The 15289-nt window shown below is 41.8% G+C and overlaps 1 protein-coding gene across 6 annotated transcripts in view; it reads right to left on the bottom strand.

Annotated features, from left to right (window-relative positions):
• The window catches only part of LOC101935126 (glypican-5-like), a 623976-nt gene that overhangs the window by 470416 nt on the left and 138271 nt on the right, over positions 1-15289 (bottom strand). For all 6 annotated transcript variants that reach the window (XM_065557002.1, XM_065557001.1, XM_065556999.1 and 3 more), the window contains exon 3: positions 1915-2609. In XM_065557002.1, coding sequence (XP_065413074.1) covers positions 1915-2609 — 695 coding nt within the window. The remainder of the gene's footprint in view (positions 1-1914; positions 2610-15289) is intronic.

Genomic DNA, 15289 nt, shown 5'->3' with positions numbered 1-15289 from the left:
TGTATTTCCCCCTCCCCAACATTAAACGTCAAAATTATAGCATGCTGATTATTGTGCTGATGAATGCAATGCAATATGACATAAAAATGCATGCTAAAATATAGTAGTTCCTACAACAAATTCAATGTATGTGTCAAGTCATTTTTTCTGCAATAGTTAGAAAGCCTAAGTTTGCTCTCATTTACCCCCTTGGAAGTCAATGTTGATGTATGGATCTGATTTAGGGGAGATTTTGGTCTATGTACTGTAATTCTCCTAGCGACCAGATGCGCCTCTTATACAATACATAGAAATATACAAATTATCTTGATCACCGTATTTACCTCTAATGTATCAGAACAACAGCATCAGGATGGAGGAGTAGAATGGGTCTCTAACACAGATAATTTGTTCTTCAAGTATCTGGGGTATGGGTCAGGGCTTTTAAAGCATACAACGCCCTATGGTGCTACCATGGACTCATCATCAAATGGAAGGAAGTTCCATGGCTCATGCACACTGCACAAGATGCCTATGAAAACACAATCATGGATCACCATCATGAAACCACACAACCTTGTCCTAATGTTCTGAGTTTATCCTTGTACGCCAAACAGAGCAGCAAATGTCTCCACAAATTCAAGTATGATTGAAGAAGAACATTCTTGAGCCTGAGACAACATGGACCATAACAATGCCTCTAAGTATATATTAAAGAAATGTTTTAATCATATAGTATATTCTTATTTTTTTACATTTTCATTTGTGCTCACTGTCTTGCCTTAGCATCTGTTCAAAATTGAAAATGTTGCTGAATTTGATATCTTTACTATTGCGCTAAACTATAAACAGTTAGGTTTGCCATGCTGGCATGTCCATCTGGCACAAATTTTCCTGGTTTGGAATTGCATTCTTTATGCCTCCCCTTTCTTTAGTCTCTCAAGTATTTTCCCCCCTAAATCATATGGTAAGCCAAGTTCAGCACAGGAATTAACCTTCTAAAACTCTGCAACTCATTTCCTTCTCACTTGTCCTCAGTATGGTTTCCTTTTCTTCTAAGTCAAGGGGATCAATTTGAATTTTCCTAGATTAGTCTCAACCCTGTTTTGAGCACAGTTGCCATGATTCTTTATTGACAGTGGTGTTGGACTTCATACAAGCGTAGCCAGCTGCATCATTAGTCATTTCAATAATTTCTGGCCCAGTTTTCAACAATTTATCAGAAGGCTTGTCAGTTATGTGTTGCCATTATTTATTGTGTAATTCTAACACCCTAGCTCTGCCTCCCTAATCCTACCAGCCATACAAGATGGATCCACTATCAGCATATTTTTAGGCTTCACTCATGTAAATGTTGTACATTAAATAGCGTTTTTAATAATCTCACTACTCTTTCATTCTCCATGCATTTTCTATTCATTGTCATCATATCATGTTACTGTTCCCCCTCCACCCCATCTTTCTTGGGTCTTTTCTCCTGATAGCTTGATATTTAGCACTAAAGAAAGTGTTTTTAGGAATTCTTAGCAAAAAGAGATATTTACACTCACAATCCCACTTTCCTAAATACCCCACATTGGACACTCCCTGTCTTTTTTGTTAAAAAGTCCTCAGTTGGTATGTAACTTCTGAAAATGTTGCTAGGAGTTCTAGCATGCAAATGTGCAACTGAAGTCCCACCACACATTGACCAGATATGTAAAGTACTCTAAATTCTCTATTTAGCAAATTCCAGAGAAAGTTTACAATTTTCTTAATTTCATTTTAAGTCAGTCGCTACTGAATCCCATAGTCATTATCTGTGATATATGCATGTACTGTTGACTAAGTTCTTGCTGACTGCCAATTGACGCAAAAACATCAAATTATCAGATGTTTATTCATCAAATAATGAAAGCCAAAAAGTGAACTTCAAAACAATTAAGGAGTACTTACTGTGGCAGAGAGTTGTGGCCCATTCAATTGTGCATGCAGGATGGCTTCATTGATTGAATTCCTGATTCCCAGAAGTGCAAGTTCCAGATCATGTGACCCAGCCATTTCATTAGTCAGATATTCCAGTGTGGAGATATACTCCCTCCATTGAGTATCCAGCTCTGACACACTGGCCAAACAGCCTCGCATTACATTTAGACAATATCCCACGCAAGGTCTGATTAGTGTCAGTCCTTGGCAATGTGGACAGTACTGCATCTTCACTAGTGCTTTGCTACATTCCTTTGTAAGAGCGGCATGTTCAGTTGTGTTTATCACTTCAATGCCCATATTGAGGGCCTGATTTAGCATCCTACTTGCCCAAAGAGATTTTGACAGCTCTGTAACCACTTCTTTAGAATAACGTCCAAAGGGATTTATGTCTTGTCTTGTTAGTCGTAGACACTCGGTATATTCCTCTGATAAATCTATAATTCCAGGATTTATTAGCCGACTGTAAACCAAAGGAAAGAGACTGTCGAAGAACCGTAAAACTGCATTTTCCACTGTAGTCTCAGCACCCAAAATATACAGAGAGAGGTCTGTAAAAAGTTCTTTGACAGGCTCTGCAGCTTCTTTTGCCATGGTTCTGTAAGCTGACTCAAACAGGGAGGTTGTGTGATTCTCTGCAAAGCGAAGCAATGACTCAAAGGCCTCTGCAAAACATAGACATGTTAGAGGTTGATAGAAAAGTAGTTTATAACTTATTGATGCACAGGGACACTGATAATAAAATTATATGACTCTGGCAGATTGCCCCAACAAGATTACCAGATTCTGACTATTTAGTGCCTGATCCGCAGACAATTGAAGTCAATGGAAATATTCCCATTGATTTCAATGGGCTTTGGTTCAGGCCCATGGGCAATACTTGGCAGGGCAAACCCACACAGCATTAGTAGCTACCATTGTATGTGGGCAGGTCCATTTGGCACATTTCCAAAGCAACACTCTTTTGGACCAATAAATGACACATCTCCAGCTTACAATGAACAGTCTGACATTCTAGTAACAAGTACAAGTGAACCAAGAAATTAAGCATCAAATTCCTGAATCAGCAAAAACCCTTTCGATGCAACCTATGTCTTGCTGTTATGTGACAGTAAGGCAAGCTGGTAGGATTGCTTTATGATGAAATGCACTGCAATTGTAAGAACCCTGTTCTACAATAATTGCTTTACCATGCAGTATAAGCAATTTTATAATATTTGCATTTAATAAGAGGGAATATTCTTGTTCACTAATTCAGAGTATCTTTGTTTTCACACTTCGCTCTCAGTCTTGTCATTCAGCGGTCTGTATCATTATCAGAATCAGTGACGAAGCTTTATAATATTAAGTAAAAAAAAACAAGTTGACAGTAAGAATCACTTAAATGATCAAATATTTCAGTCAATAGAGACTCCCATCTTAGACCACATCTTCACTTCTCAAATATTACCATATTGATATGACTTGACAATTAACTCAAGAACTCTATGCCATGTGACTAATACACTCCTTGATACATAACCATTGGCTAGTGCACGGATTAGCAACCTTTGGCACACGGCCCGCCAGAGTAAGTACCCTGGCGGGCCAGGCCAGGCCAGGCCAGTTTGTTTGCCACGTCCACAGGTTCGGCCGATCACGGCTCCCACTGGCCGCGGTTCGCCACTCCAGGCCAATGGGGACTGCAGGAAGCGGGGCGGGCCGAGGGATGTGCTGGCGGTCACTTCCCGCCAGCCCCATTGGCCTGGAGTGGTGAACCTCAGCCAGTGGGAGCCACGATTGGCTGAGCCTGTGGACGTGGCAGGTAAACAAACTGGCCCGGCCCGCCAGGGTGCTTACCCTGGCGAGCCGCGTGCCAAAGGTTGCCGATCCCTGGGCTAGTGTTTAAATTGCTTCCCACCTCACATAATCTAGCTGCTACCCCCATAGAACTATTGAAATCATGCATCAAAAAGACAGAAAAACAAGCCATTTACATCCCTCTAAAGACTATTCAGGTTTATAAAACATACACTTGTAATGATTTGGACTTTTGACGTGGAAAGTGAATATGTACTAGAATGAAGATTAAATTAGAACATAAGAACAGCCATACTGGGTTAGACCAAAGGTCCATCTTGCCCAGTATCCTGTCTTCTGACAGTGGCCAATGCCAGGTGCCCCAGAGGGAATGATTAGAACGGGTAATCATTAAGCAGTCCATCCCCTGCTCCCATTCCCAGTTTCTGGCGAACAGAGGCTAGGGACACCATCCCTGCCCATCCTGGCTAACAGCCATTGATGGACCTATCCTCCATGAATTTATCTAGTTCTTTTTGGAACCCTGTTATAGTCTTGGCCTTGACAACATCCTCTGGCAAGGAGTTCCACAGATTGACTGTGCATTGTGTGAAGAAATACTTGCTTTTGTTTGTTTTAAACCTGATGCCTTTTAATTTCATTTGGTTACCCCTAGTTCTTGTGTTATGAGAAGGAGTAAATAAAATTTCCTTATTTACTTTCTCCACACTAGTCATGATTTTATAGTCCTCTATCATATCCCCTCTTATTCATCTCTTTTCCAAGCTGAAAAGTCCCAGTCTTATTAATCTCTCCTCATATGGAAGCTGTTCCATACTCCTAATCATTGTTGTTACCCTTTTCTGAACCTTTTCCAATTCTAATATATCTTTTTTGAGATGGAGCACCCACATCTGCACAAGTATTCAAGATATGGGCATACCATGGATTTAGATAGAGGCAATATGATATCTTCTGCCTTATTATCTATCCCTTTCTTAATTATTCCCAGCATTCTGTTCCCTTTTTTGACTGATGATGCTCATTGAGTGGATGTTTTCAGAGAACTATCCACAATGACTCCAAGGCCTGGTCTACACTAGGGGGGCAGCTACGTGAACAACATAGCTGAAGTCAACATACTTAGATCTACTTACCGCGGTGTCTTTACTACGGTGAGTTGACTGCTGCAGCTCCCTCGTTGACTCTGCCTGTGCCTCTCACTGAGCTGGAGTACAGGAGTCGACGGGAGAGTGCTTGGGGATCAATTTATCGCATCTAGACTAGATGCAATAAATCAATCCCCGCTGGATGGATCGCTGCCCACCAATCCGGCTGGTAGTGAAGATATACCCCAAGATCTCTTTCTGAGTGGTAACAGCTAATTTAGACTCCATCATTTTATATATATTGTTGAGATTATGTTTTCTAATGTGCATTATTTTGCATTTATCAACATTGAATTTCATCTGCTATTTTGTTGCCCAATCACCAGGTTTTGCGAAATCTCTTTGTAGCTCTGCACAGTCTGCTTTGAACTTAACAATCTTGAGTAGTTTTGTATCATCTGCAAGTTTTGCCACCTCCCTCTTGACCCCTTTTTCCAGATCATTTATGAATATGCTGAAAAGTACTGGTCCAAGTACAGATCCCTGGAGGACACCACTATTTACCTCTCTCCACTCTGAAAACTGAATAAAGCTTGGCATATAAAAAACAACCTTGGATAAGCCTGGGCAGTAGCTCAAAGAGCGCTTGAGAGGTAAACATTAAAGTTTCTATTTCACAATGACTAGGGTGCTGCTTCTTGCAGAACAACACTTCAGGGGAGGGTTAAAGAATAAAATCAAATCACAAACTGCTCTTAGGGTATGGCTACACTACCCACCGGATCGGTGGGCAGCGATCGATCCAGCAGGGATCGATTTATTGTTTCCAGTCTAGACATGATAAATTAACCCCCGAGCCCTCTCCCGTCGACTTCTGTACTCCACTGCCGCAAGAGGTGCAGGCGGAGTCGACGGGGGAGCGGCAGCAGTCAACTCACTGCGGTGAAGGCACCATGGTAAGACAATCTAAGTACGTCGACTTCATCTACGTTATTCAAATAGCTGAAGTTGCATAACTTAGATCGACCCTACCCCCCCACACACAACGTAGCTGCACCTACATTACGCCACAGCAGACGAGTAGTGGAGTAATGTAGGTGCAGCTACCACTCTGACAATTACTTTCTCAATATTAACCTCTGTTTGACTTGCCTTTTAGCTGATGCTTGCGAGGGGGATGGGGAAGGGTTTGGGGAGAAGTTTGCTGCACATCACAAACAAGGAAACAAAATTACATCCAATTAAAACAATCTATAGTTGATCTTTTCCCTACATCACTTTACACCAGGGCTGAGGCTCTCGTCTTAACAGGTTTATTGCCTCATCACAGCAGCGCCATGTAGTCTGGCAACATTTGGAACAAACTGCACTTTCTCTTATAGCGGGGCCCAGCAGAGGCGTAGCTGGGATGGCATAGGCCAGGATTAACATGCATTGGCAGAGCTATGTTGAAAAGCTTGCACAGTGCCTTTCCGTATTATGGCTGCCTGTGCTACTACTCCCTCAGTGATTTGATTTGAATGCTCATGACAGCAAAGGGTACTATTTAACTAGGCTGCTAACTCAAGGTGTCCCACAGTACATTGTGTAAATCAGTATTTTAGCCACTATTTTTTAAACCCGGAGAACAACTGCATCAGAATCACTCCAGCCATCTTCATGGTATTACAGCAATTAATACCATGGAAGATTTATTTATTTATTTATTTTTAAATCCTAGAACTTAAGAATCCAGCTAGAATTTGGTTTAAAAAGAAAAAGTTCGCTCTCAGGCAGAGCCCTGGTTTGCCAAGTTTCAGCCTGAAGCAGATTTTTACAGCTATGTTACAAAATTCTGCAAATGGGGTTTATAATGGAAATATTGACACAATCTTAACTCTAACATAGTTAACTACATAGCACTGTGCTAATAAAATATATTTTCTTTGCCAAGACACCCCTATTTAATGTTTTTTGTTTGCTTTATTTTATTTTAGAGGAAATCTGAACACTTTTTATTTGACTGAAACCATTCAAAACAAATATGTTAATAAAAGAAAAAATGGAAAGCATTAAGGCCCCTTTTTATGTTCTCTTCTATTAATGATATTGATCCTTATATCTGCAGTATGGGGAAAAAAGATTGTTCTCCCATGTCATATCAGCACCCGTAGATTCCCACATTGTCACTTTACATATCTAACCCTTAATCGTGACTTACAACCATTCTCCAAACACGACTGAATGAGACATGCTTAAGAGCCAATCTCAGGCATTTTTACAGTTGAATGAAATAGCACCTTTTTTCCTGCCCCCTCACCACTATACCATACCCTTGGCCTTTCCAGCATGAGGAACAAAGGACTGAAACCAAAAATCAAGCATCCAGCACGGACACTTCACAACACAAGTACTGACCCAGCAACCTCTTATGCAAGTGCTTAACTAAGCATGTAAGCAGGTTCATTCAAGTCAAAGGAACTGCTCATGGGCTTAAAATTAAGCACATTTCTAAGACACTGAATGATCCAGGCCATACCCACTATGCTATCAGATCACAACAATGTTGTTTTAAAAATATCTAGGACTAAGTTGTAGTTTTTGTAGCTCAATCGGTTAAGCCTCTGTTAAAACAATAGTGTATGAAAAATGACAGCAGTAAGTAGAGGGAGATTTTCAAAGTCAGAAAGGGCAAAATGGCATCTAAATCCCATTAAAAGTCAATGGGATTTGAGCATGTAACTCCTCAAATCTCCCCCTGAAGCTGCACTTTAAGGGTAAGTTTATGATCAAGATTAGTAGTGGAATATGTGGACATTGTGCTATGACTATCAAGCTGCTTCTAATGTTCACACAGTCTCATTCTTCTGAAACTGATCTTATTTAACATTGAAATTACCATGTTAACTAGAGGCCGCATTGTACAAGGCGCTGTATAGACAGTAAATGACAATGCCTGCCCCAAAGGTCTCAACTACTAAAATAGCTTTCACCAGCTTTATTGGGACATTAGGTTGTTAGCAGATGACAATACACTTTGTTTCTAATCATTTTATTGTGAAAATTCTGCACTCCATAAAAACAAAAATTAAAATGTAATAAAATAGAAATGTTTCTGACAATGCCACTTGTTTCCTAGTGTGATGGGAAGAAAGTCAATTGTGTAGATAGTACCTCCTGGAAACTGAACTGAAATGTGCCAAGTTCACAGTATGAAAAGAATATTTTTGTTCACTTTAGATTTGCAGTGAAGGGCTGTAAGTATATTAAATGGAATTTGATTCAATCACCAAAAAAAAATGAAAACTGTCACTTTTAGGCACTCAACAATCTTGAAGGAAGGAAATCTGCCTGCTTTTTTCCATTGTTATAAAACACTATGAAAGCACTAGATTGGCTGAATAGCCTTAGCCCTCTAATTAAGAATAATGGGGCCTCATGCAGTTGAATGAGTTCTGTAACAATGGACAGTTTCCACTTGGATTGTACAAAGGAAGCAAGCTGACCATCTTGTTTGAAAAGTTTTTAATTATATACTTTTAATTCACTTTGTGGAGTATGTTGTATGACGTTTAAAAATTACTACAAAGCTTTCCCCTTATCTGAAACAGCGGGTGCTCATTTGTGGAGTCTAATAGAAAGTGTTGGAGACATTTATAGATTTGCAAAAGATCATTCTAAGCCTGATCCAAAACTCATTCAAGTCAACAGAAAGACGGACACTGTCAGGCTTTGGATCCATCCCTTTAACAGCAATGTCTATTTCAACATAATTTTACAAGTCGTTTCTATTATGACAAGAGACGAGCCTGAAGCAAACTCCTGGAATGGAATGCCCCTGAATTTGGGGGATATTCAAATTGACTCAAATTTCATATCTTGGGCCTATCTCTCATTCTAAAATATGCAGGGGAAATTAGCTTTATTTTCAGGTTCATTACCTGCCCATTTCAATTTGAGCCCATGTGAAATGTGAAACTCGGGATGTTTTCAGCCAACTTTTGAATTTTAAAACTATATGAGCTCACTGGTGACTATTTAATGAAAGCCAAGCAATGACATCTTCCATGGGGAGAGTTTTGCTCAAGTTGTTTATCATACTCAGAGTGTACTTGACAGTGGGGTTGACGTTGTGTCTGTGATGGCCCAACACAGCTGATCAAACACAGCTCACCTCTGGAAACTTCCCATCTGAACTGCTGGTCCTTTAAAATTAGCTTCTGGAGATCAGCCAAGTCATTACAGATTCCAGACTGTCTCTGCTTGTGCACTGTAGGTATAGAAACTCAATGCGGAGCAGCTGATTATTTTATATACTAGGGTTCTCTGCTGGTTCTCAGTGCTAATGCACAATAAGAAATAATGCTTGATGCATAGCACAAAAAAAGAACAAACTTTCACTCAAAGGGACAAGGTGGGTGAGGAAATATCTTTTATGGGGCCAACTTCAGTTGGTGAGAGAGACAAGCTTTCAAGCCACACATTACCCTCACCCATCTTGTCTCTCTAATATCCTGGAACTGCATGGCTGCAACTACACTGCATTCTAGGGTGACCAGATGTCCCGTTTTTAAAGGGACAGTCCCATATGTCCCACCTGCCTTCCCGCAGGTGTCCTGATTTTTTTTTAAAAACAGGCAAATTGTCACGTATTTGCTGTCTCTCCACCCCCAATCAGTTGTTGCAGTCCTGCTGCTGGCTAGATCCCTGCTCGCCAGCTGCCCACCCACCAGCGGTGACTGGGGGTTCCAGTGGTCGATGATGGGGGTGAGTGTGCAAGACCGGTGGCAGGGTGAAGATGCAGCGCACAAGGCCAGCTGCTCCCCCTGCTGGTCCATTAGCTCAGCCCCCTCTGCATGTCAGCTCTCGGCCAGCAGGGCCCCAACCCCCATCCTGTTTCTGGCCGACGCCGGCTGCGTGCAGGGAGCTGTGGTGGCTGGTGAGTGTGGGCAGGTGCCAGGCGGCAGCCAGTTATGTATCAACTCTGCTGCCCACCCAGCCTTTTACGTGCTCCCCCTCTCGCTGTCATCTTCCTGCTTTGTCCCTTCACTACCTCCAGCCCTGCTGCTCCTACATATCCCCCCTGCCAGGGCGCGTCCCTCTCCCAGAGCTGTGCAGAGAACCAGCCCCTGGTCAGAGTGCTCAGCTCACCAACAACCTGGCTGGCAGGCTCCTTCCTTCCTCCTCTCCCTCTGGCTGGGCCGATGTCCCGGGAAAGCCCAAGATCCTCCCGCCCGGGGCGCTGGCCAGGAGGATTGAGCCCTGAATGTGCCAAAGCCCTGCACAGGGCTGGCATGGGGAAGCCTCTCTGCCCCTCAGCTAAGCTCTGGAGTGGCGGCAGGGAAGCTATTTCCAGCCTGTTCACGCCCCAAACCTGCAGGCTCCACGGCAGCCCCCTACTTAGTACCCTCTTCCCCTGCCTGCCCTGTGCTGCTCCATGTCCTAGGCACCCTCCCCTGCTGAACCACCTCTTGGCAGAGTTTGCTGAACCCCTGCAGTCAGGTTCCCCTCGCCCTGGTGCACAATGCACCTTTAGGGCTTAACTCCTTCCTGCCTGCGCCATAGTCAGTGGTCAGCAGCAGCCTGGAGGGGTTAGCTGCCTTTTGACACTGTGCGGGCTGGAAGGGATAAGCTGCTTCCAGTCACAGAGTGGGGGGAAAGAGATGAGTTCTGCAAAGACACAGGCCAGGTCATCCCTTTCCCCTCTGCGGTTGGAATCAGTTCCCGTCCCTTCCCTTCCGCACAGTGTTGAAAGGCTGCTGTTGGCCACATATCAGTGTGAACCTTGGCAGAAATCTGGGGAGGATGGCATGTGACCCTGCGTGCCCCCCCACTTATGGCCTCAGCAGCACTCAGCACCAGGAGAGGCGGGTCCGTCACGGGGGCCCATTAGCAATAAATACTGCATTCTAGAGTGATGCATTACTTCTGATATAAGGAAATTCACTATTTAAGACATGCAAAGGACCTCACATGGGTCCTCTGCACTGGGGTAGATTCCACACATCAAATGCAGTAAGAGTAGGTATGACTCTGATCTCAAGCCAGCTGTATGCTGGTGTAACTCCATTCACTCTAGTGGCGCTATTACTGATTTATTCCACGGCAAGATCAGAATCAGGTCTGCATATCTTGGGATCTCTGTTTAGTCTTCAAGTACAAAGGGAGCTGTAGGGATTCAGCTGTTTGTGCAGAACACGCTTGCCAGTCCTGGAATCTGCACAGGATGGCTGAGGCAGATTCAGGAAATGTGTACCAACCCACCCTTCACTGCAGAGCTAACACCTTCCAGAGAACACCCTAACCTTCTTCTGTGAGTTTCCTGTGGAAGGGGGCAATTGGGCGCTCAGTGACGATGTAAACAAAATATATCATTTACACAAATTGAGCCAGATCCCCATTTGGTATAAATCAGTATTGCACCACTAAAACCAATGGACCTATGGTGATTTACTCAGGCTGGGGATCTGACCCATTGTTGTGATTTCTCATGTTATTTTTAAATTGATATGTCAGTGTTTCAGTGCATGCTGCTCTCCACAACACTAATTCATTATACAATGCATTAACTGAACAAATGTTGCATTTAAGCAAAGTTATTTAAAAAAAAATCCTTTTAACAACCAAGCCATGATATTAACTCTAGTAAGCACATTTAGTAGCCATCAGAAACAAAAATACAAGCAACAACAGAATACAGAAATACTTATAAATGTAAAATGTACATACAGTGGAGCATAAGGAATCAAACCTGACAAATTCAAGTAGCACTGTTATTTGTTTAGCTCTAATATAGTCTCTTAAAGCCACACTAATATTTGGCTTTTTAGCCTTTGACTCCTTGCACTGATTACAAAGCTGCAAACTGACAGAAACCACAATATGTAGAATAGGTGCTTTTGAATTCTTGTAGGTCCTTCAAGCTTTCTCTGTGATCCTTACAAGGTTTGCTAAATTACAGTACAACATCTAGACATCCTTCAGCAACAGGATTACAAGTCAAAATTTTGTTCTCAATTTTACACAGCGCTTTATACATGCAAGACAAATTCAGTTAGTGGAGTTACACCTACAACCCTCTGTTGTCTGGCAAAGAGAATTACTGATAAGAATAAAAGGATGAGCCAACCTCTTGAAGTTTGGATGTTCGATTTGGTTCACAGCAGTGTAGACAAAAATCTATGATTTTTTTGACATTTAAAAAAAAATCTTGGGTTTTTAAAATCAGATTATTGTATTTTGTTATTTATATTATAACATGCTTTTCTTTTAAAACAAACATCTTTAAAATTAAATCTGAATTTAATACAAAATATGCTAAGGTCTAAATGTATTATACTCTCTTAAAACATTCAAATAATAAATATTCTGAATTCATGAGTCTTTAGCACAACTTTGGGTTAAAGGCTGCTTTTCTACAGAAAGGAAGAATAAGGGGACAAACATGTAACTTTTGTGGTCAAGCTTTATGAATATGGCACAACAGGTCACATACTGTATTAGGGGCTGTTTTGTTTTATTAAAATAAATTTTATATGCGGTTATGTGCAAATTCCAGTTACCATGCTAATGAAGCTTGACACAAATCATAAGCAAAAAGTGAAATATGTAGTAAATAAGCAATATATCATTCATCTTTTCCTAACATAATAAAATTGTACAATTAATAAGAATCTGAAAATATTAAGCTCCATAATTGCTTAAATAAATGTATATAGTTATAGTATATCCTCCTGGGTAGCAAAAAGATGTACCAAATCTAGTGTAAAAGCTCTATTTAGTTGTAAATCAATGATTTAATGGTTATATCAACCAATGAGAATGCATCTTCCTGTAGAAAATAACTGAAGTGCAAATGGAAAAGTTGATTAAAATCAATTATTTAAATTGAGGCTTTTCACTTGGCAATTTAAATCATGATTTAAATCTCCTTGATGTAAATCAGTCTACTTGGGTTCACGGGGGTGTCATCCAAATGAATATGGATAGCTATCGTTTGGAAATCTCAAGAGATCAGGCTCTCACTTGAGACTTCCAGAACTTCTGCTAACAGCAATAAATCTAAAAAAAAAAATATGGAATTTTAATTTCAGGTTTAGCCTGATTTTCTGTCTTGAGTGAAGGATGAAAGCTCTTTATTCACGTTAAATCGTCATGTATGTTATTAGTTTTACACTGGCAGGCCATATGGACCATGTGGATGTAGTTGCTCTTGATGAAGCTGACAGCAGAAACAATTAACATATGTAAAGAACAGGGTTATATCAGCAATCTTGTGGCAGCAAAATGCCCATAAGGCAGGAAATTCAAGTTGCAAGTGTGCTCCCAAAGCCCTCAGGCCAATAGGAACTGCGAACACTTAGCCCCCTCCCACTTCCCCCCCTCACCCTCCACAAGAGGAAGGCCCTTACGTTGCTCTCTAGTGACCCCCTCTGGCATATACTGAATGGAGCTAAGAGACTCTAAGGGTATGTGTACACCGCAATTAAACACCTGTGGCCAGCCCAGGTCAGTTGACTTGGGCTCGCAGGGCTCAGGCTGCGGAGCTGTAAAATTGTGATCTTGGGTTAGAGCCAGTGCTCTGGGATCATGTGAGGAGTGAGAGTCTCAGAGGCTGGGCTCCAGTACAAGCCCTAACATCTACATTGTGATTTTATAGCCACACAGCCCTAGCCCTGCAAATCCAAGTCAGCCAGCACATGCCAGCTGCGGCTGCTTAATTGCTGCGTAGACATACCCTGATGGGTGCTACATCCACACCTCTTTTGCTGCCGGGAAAGTGAACACAACTCAGGTCACTTAAGTGGGGAAAATGGGGACTCCAATGAGATAGGAGAGAAAAAATGTAGAGAAATCATATCCTCATTTTTCTTTATTTAAAACAAGTTTAGTTATCAGCCTGAATTTACTAATAACCATAAACTAGGGGCTGTAAGGCCAATGGCTAGATCCTCAGCTAGTGTAAATTAGCGTCGTTCTACTGAAACCACTGGAACTGTGTAGTTTACAGCACTGAGGATATGGCCTAATACTTCTAATAGTTTGAAAAAGCAATTTTTTTTTTTTAAACAAGAGGTCAGCATTTCCCTTGGACAATGCATAGTTACAAGTCTCTTTTCAAAGGTCACAAGTTTGGAAACGGATATTCTGGTATATGACAATCTTCCCATATATCTCGATTTGCCATTCTTTTACACCAGTTTTACATCAGTGCAACTACACTGTAATGATTACAATGGAATTTCACCGCCATAGATCAAAGTGTGGCAGAGTGCAGAATCCAGCCCTCACGTATGTCCACACTGTAGTCCGAGCTCAGGATTAATAGAACTCACGTTAGCAGACCTTGGGTGTGTTAACCCTGAGTGCCTACACTCATTTGTAACCCCAGGTTAGGAATTGTTGACCCCTCAGTCCCAACCTGGGACTCCAGTGTCTACACTGCATTATGCAGGCCTGAGTCTCACCATTCACATCCCAGACTTCCCAATGCCTTTTGTTAGTGGTGCAGTGTGGGAAAACTTGACTGTCCATGAAACCTGACTATCTAGAGGACAAAGACAATTGGCCTGTGGGATTGTAGAATAATTCTGGAGGAATCCCAGACCACGAGTCCAGTGGGACTGCATCTATGCTGCAAAGCAACAAGGCTAGAATCCTAGGTCCTAGATTGACTCAGGCTCGGATCCTCCACCCCCATGGGGTCCAGGGACGTTGGGTCTGAGCCCTGGGTTAGTGCAATTTATGTGTAGGTGGAAGGGGGGTTAGGCTTGAGCCTGTGTTCGAACCATGGGCTTACAATGCAGTGCAGACATACCTTGAGAGTACAAGGAAAACAGGAGTTAATGGGCAGTTTATCCTGTTATTCATCTTCTAATTTACAGTCAGTTCAGCTATTTATCCAGGATACTGATGGTCTGATTCTTTTCACACACTTGACTAAATGAGGAGTAATTTTAATTAAGTCAATAGTTAAACTGGTATAAATTCATTTGAACGGAGATCAGAATCAGGCCAAATTTAATGATATACATGACTTTATTCTAGCTGTAAAATCAATTCATTTGAATACATTCTCTACAACTAGTTTATTTTTTATTCTTTTTATGTTTGTGGATGTTTGGTCTGGGCATTTAAAAGGACACTATTGCTTCCCTCAGGGATGGGCAACTGGTGACCGCATCTGACCCCCAGATCATTTTATTTGGCTCCATACAGTACCAACTTGCTCCTACCAAACAGGTCGTTACCATATTGGGAGTCTCTAGCTGCTTCAGAAGGAGCAAAGCTAAAGCCAAAATATATTAGCATCAGCTAGCAAAAGGGATTAAATGGAGGCAAAACACTTTGAAGTTATGCCAAGAGAGTGTCTTCTGAACTTTAATGGCAGCCATACCCTGCATAGACAGACAAAGCCAGGGTGTGACAGCTGCCCATAAACATATCTATTGCACAAAACAGCAGTCCAGTGCTCAGTC

This window comes from Chrysemys picta, chromosome 9 (assembly GCF_011386835.1).
Source record: "Chrysemys picta bellii isolate R12L10 chromosome 9, ASM1138683v2, whole genome shotgun sequence".
Taxonomy (NCBI): Eukaryota; Metazoa; Chordata; order Testudines; family Emydidae; genus Chrysemys; species Chrysemys picta.
This window is presented reverse-complemented; position numbering and strand designations above follow the sequence as displayed.